Here is a 3,316-nt window from a genome sequence, read left to right on the forward strand (position 1 = left end):
ACCAGCAGCCCTCAACTCTGCTTTGCCAACACACCTGAAGGAAATGGTGAAATGGGATATACACACACCCCCACAACCTGCTCTCCTCAGCCTGCTGAAGCCTGTAGGATGACTGGACACTGGTGCCAGGCAGGGGGAAGTGCCACCAGGGTCAGCCCTGCAGCAGCTCCCCAGGTCTCAGCAGCCAGGAGTGACCCCTGTGCTGTGCAAAAGCCACACAGCAAGTCTTGTGCCCGTGGCCACTGCACAGGATTTTCTGGCAACAGGGCTACTAAAACCTCTGGTGGGCAGTCTTGTCGCTTCTATTTCCACTCTTTGCACTTAATCTATTGTTTAGTGTGCTGGGTTACAACGGTGGGATGTAACTAAACTCTGAATTCTAGCCCCACTGCATTATTCCTGATGAACACTTAATGGTGGGTGGCTTGCAATGGCTGCCCGGGGCACACCCGACCCCCCAGGCTGCAAGCCGGGTGTCAGATAAGAGAAAGATCAAACCCTGCAGCAGGGCAGTGTTTCTTTGTCTTCACAAATGTATTCAACTGTGACAGCTACACCCGGCCTAAGGGGCTTATCTCTGCCAATAGCCCATAATGGCTCAAAGGCCCCAATGGGCAGCTGTAGCGACCTAGGCCATCAAGGAGTACCTAAAATATCCTGTGACTCATAGGATTACATCATTACATTGTGAAATTCCTTGCCCCGGGGGAGATACTGAACCTTCCTGCCTGAATCTGACCATATATAATCTGGGCACTTTGGGGACTTGGAGCAACCACCACTGGACAGATCCAGAGGAGGGCCAGACCTTCCACAAGAGGACCACGGCTTTTGACAGGACTGCAATCATCGCTTCACTAGGACTGCAACCACCGCCCTGACCACCATTTCTCCCGCTGGTTTACCTTCAAACCAGCTGAGATATAGGGAAAAGAAAACGAAACAGGCACTGTGTCCACGCAAACCATCACTGAGCCAGGACAGCCTAAGCGGGTAGCAGTCACCCCTGTTCAGAAAAGGAAAGCCAAGACCAAACTGGCCTGCACAGCAACTGACAAGGAGGAGGCAGAAGGTGGCACAGCTCTTCACGGAAGGGGAACTGAGGAGAGCTGAGTTTGGAGCTGCGAGCGGGGCTGTCCAGCACCTGTCATGGCCAACCACACGGTGAAGGACGCGCACAGCATCCACGGCACCAACCCGCAGTACCTGGTGGATCATCCGCACCCGCATCTACGAGTCCAAGTACTGGAAGGAGGAGTGTTTTGGCCTCACAGCTGAGCTGGTGGTGGACACGGCCATGGAGCTGAAATACGTGGGGGCCGTCTATGGAGGGAACATTAAATCCACGCCCGTCTTGTGCCTGACACTGAAGCTGCTGCAGATCCAGCCTGAGAAGGACATCATCATGCAGTTCATAAAAAATGAGGACTTCAAGTGCATTCGAATGCTTGGAGGGCTGTACATGAGATTGACAGGCACTGCCATCGACTGCTACAAGTACCTGGAACCACTGTACGATGACTATCGGAAAATAAAATGTCCGAACAGAAATGGGGAATTTGAGCTGATGCATGTGGACGAATTTATTGATGAGCTGCTCCATGAGGAACGTGTATGTGATATCATCCTGCCTCGACTGCAGAAATGGTACGTTCTGGAAGGAGCTGAGCAACTCGAGCCTCGTGTTAGTGCTCTGGAAGAAGACATGGATGATGTAGAATCTAGTGAGGAGGAGGAGGAAGAGGAAGATAAAAAGCTGAAACGAATCCCGTCTCCTGACCACCACAGAAGAGGGTACAGAGACCTGGACAAACTCTGCAGATCTCCAGAGGTGCAGTACAGGCAGAGCCGGAGCAGGTCTCCAAGAAGGCACAGCTGCTCTCGAAAGAGAAGAAGGCCCTCACTGTGCCAGGAGAGGCATCATAGCAAAAGCCCAAGATGGCACCAGAGCAGATCCCGGGACAGGTGCCAGAGATCAAGATCTAAATCTCCAGCGCATCACCGTAGTCACAGACACATTCCATTGTGACATTCCCTACCCTGGGGAAGGTACTGGACCTTCCTACCTGAATCTGACCATATATCATCTGGGTGCTTTGGAGACTTGGGACACCACCACCACTGGACAGACCCAAAGGAGGACCTGAACTTCCACAGGAGGATCACACCTTCCACAGGACCACTGCTTTCAACAAGACTGCAACCATCACTCCACCAGGACTGCAACCACTGTTTAATTGGACTGCCACCACCACCCTCACCCTGACCAGCAGGGTGCCAGGCTGTACTCTGACTCTGTGGGTTTAAACCAGTTTTTCTGTATCATTGCATTTATTGTAATTTGTGGTGTTGTATTTCCCACTGATTCACATTTGAAATCTATGCCTTTCACATTGTTCCCCACCCTTTCCCCTGCCTCTAGCCCTGGCCACTCCCTCTGGCTCTCCCTGTTGGTTCCTGTACCCCAACTCCGCCCACGTACCGCCCCTGGGCCCTGAGAAAACCCCCCTGCTCCCTGACCACCAGGTCTCTCTGCCTCTGGGAATCGGCTTGTCATCGTGCAATAAAGGTTCCTTTGAGGCCCACATGGAAGGACCCTTCTCACCTCCTTTCCTGTTACTGTGTTGTGGGGCCAACAGCTAGCGGGAGCAGGTATGTGGGGCCATCCGGAAGGACTACGGAAGAGCGGAACTGCCGCTCTGTCCTAACCAGCCTCGCAGTGCTTCCTGAGAAGGCTGCTGCTTGCTAAACCAAACCAAGCACTGCAACAGTAATACTATTATATTGTAACACCGACCTGAAATCTCTCACATCCACTGGTTTACTTTCAAACCAGCACGTTTAGTCATGGGAAGGAGAAAAAAGATGTCCTTGGGTGTAAGGATATGGAGCAGCAAGGAGTCCCCAGGCAAGGGCAAAGGAGGAACCTTATTTACAAAAACCTGGCCTTTTTATGCCATTCATCAGTTGTTAGTTCACATAGTTTTAAGGCACAACAAACCCAATTTAACCAACCACCATACACCACAGTGCGGGCATGAGGCATTCACGCAGCATGCCTCACTTCCTCTATCCTAGCTGAGTCATTCTCCCACAGTCCATTTCTACTTAGGCTAAGTAACAGGCCGGAGTCATGATTTTACCAGGCCTTCCCTTTACAAAGCTTTACCTATCAGTCACACTTGGGCACTGCCATACCGCTCCAACAAGTGAGGAAAGTAAGGAGAGAACATCCTGTCTTCTCCTGATCCCAGTTCATAGTCTTGGTAACTACTGGGGTAAACATTTCATCAGATTTAACCATGGCCCAGTCAAC

The 3,316-nt window shown here is 51.6% G+C and overlaps 1 protein-coding gene across 1 annotated transcript; it reads left to right on the plus strand.

Moving 5' to 3' along the window:
* The first annotated feature begins 553 nt into the window (after positions 1-553).
* On the plus strand, positions 554-2,631 carry LOC121668172 (pre-mRNA-splicing factor 38A-like). The gene is given in 2 exon segments (XM_042035666.1): positions 554-1,211; positions 1,213-2,631. Coding segments are annotated over 2 exon segments (879 nt in total). The 5' UTR covers positions 554-1,149; the 3' UTR covers positions 2,030-2,631.
* Positions 2,632-3,316: the final 685 nt, after the last annotated feature.

The sequence above is a fragment of the Corvus kubaryi genome, unplaced genomic scaffold (genome assembly GCF_017639235.1).
Source record: "Corvus kubaryi isolate FWS band 111438036 unplaced genomic scaffold, C.kubaryi_AGA036_p1.0 133, whole genome shotgun sequence".
Classification (NCBI taxonomy): Eukaryota; Metazoa; Chordata; class Aves; order Passeriformes; family Corvidae; genus Corvus; species Corvus kubaryi.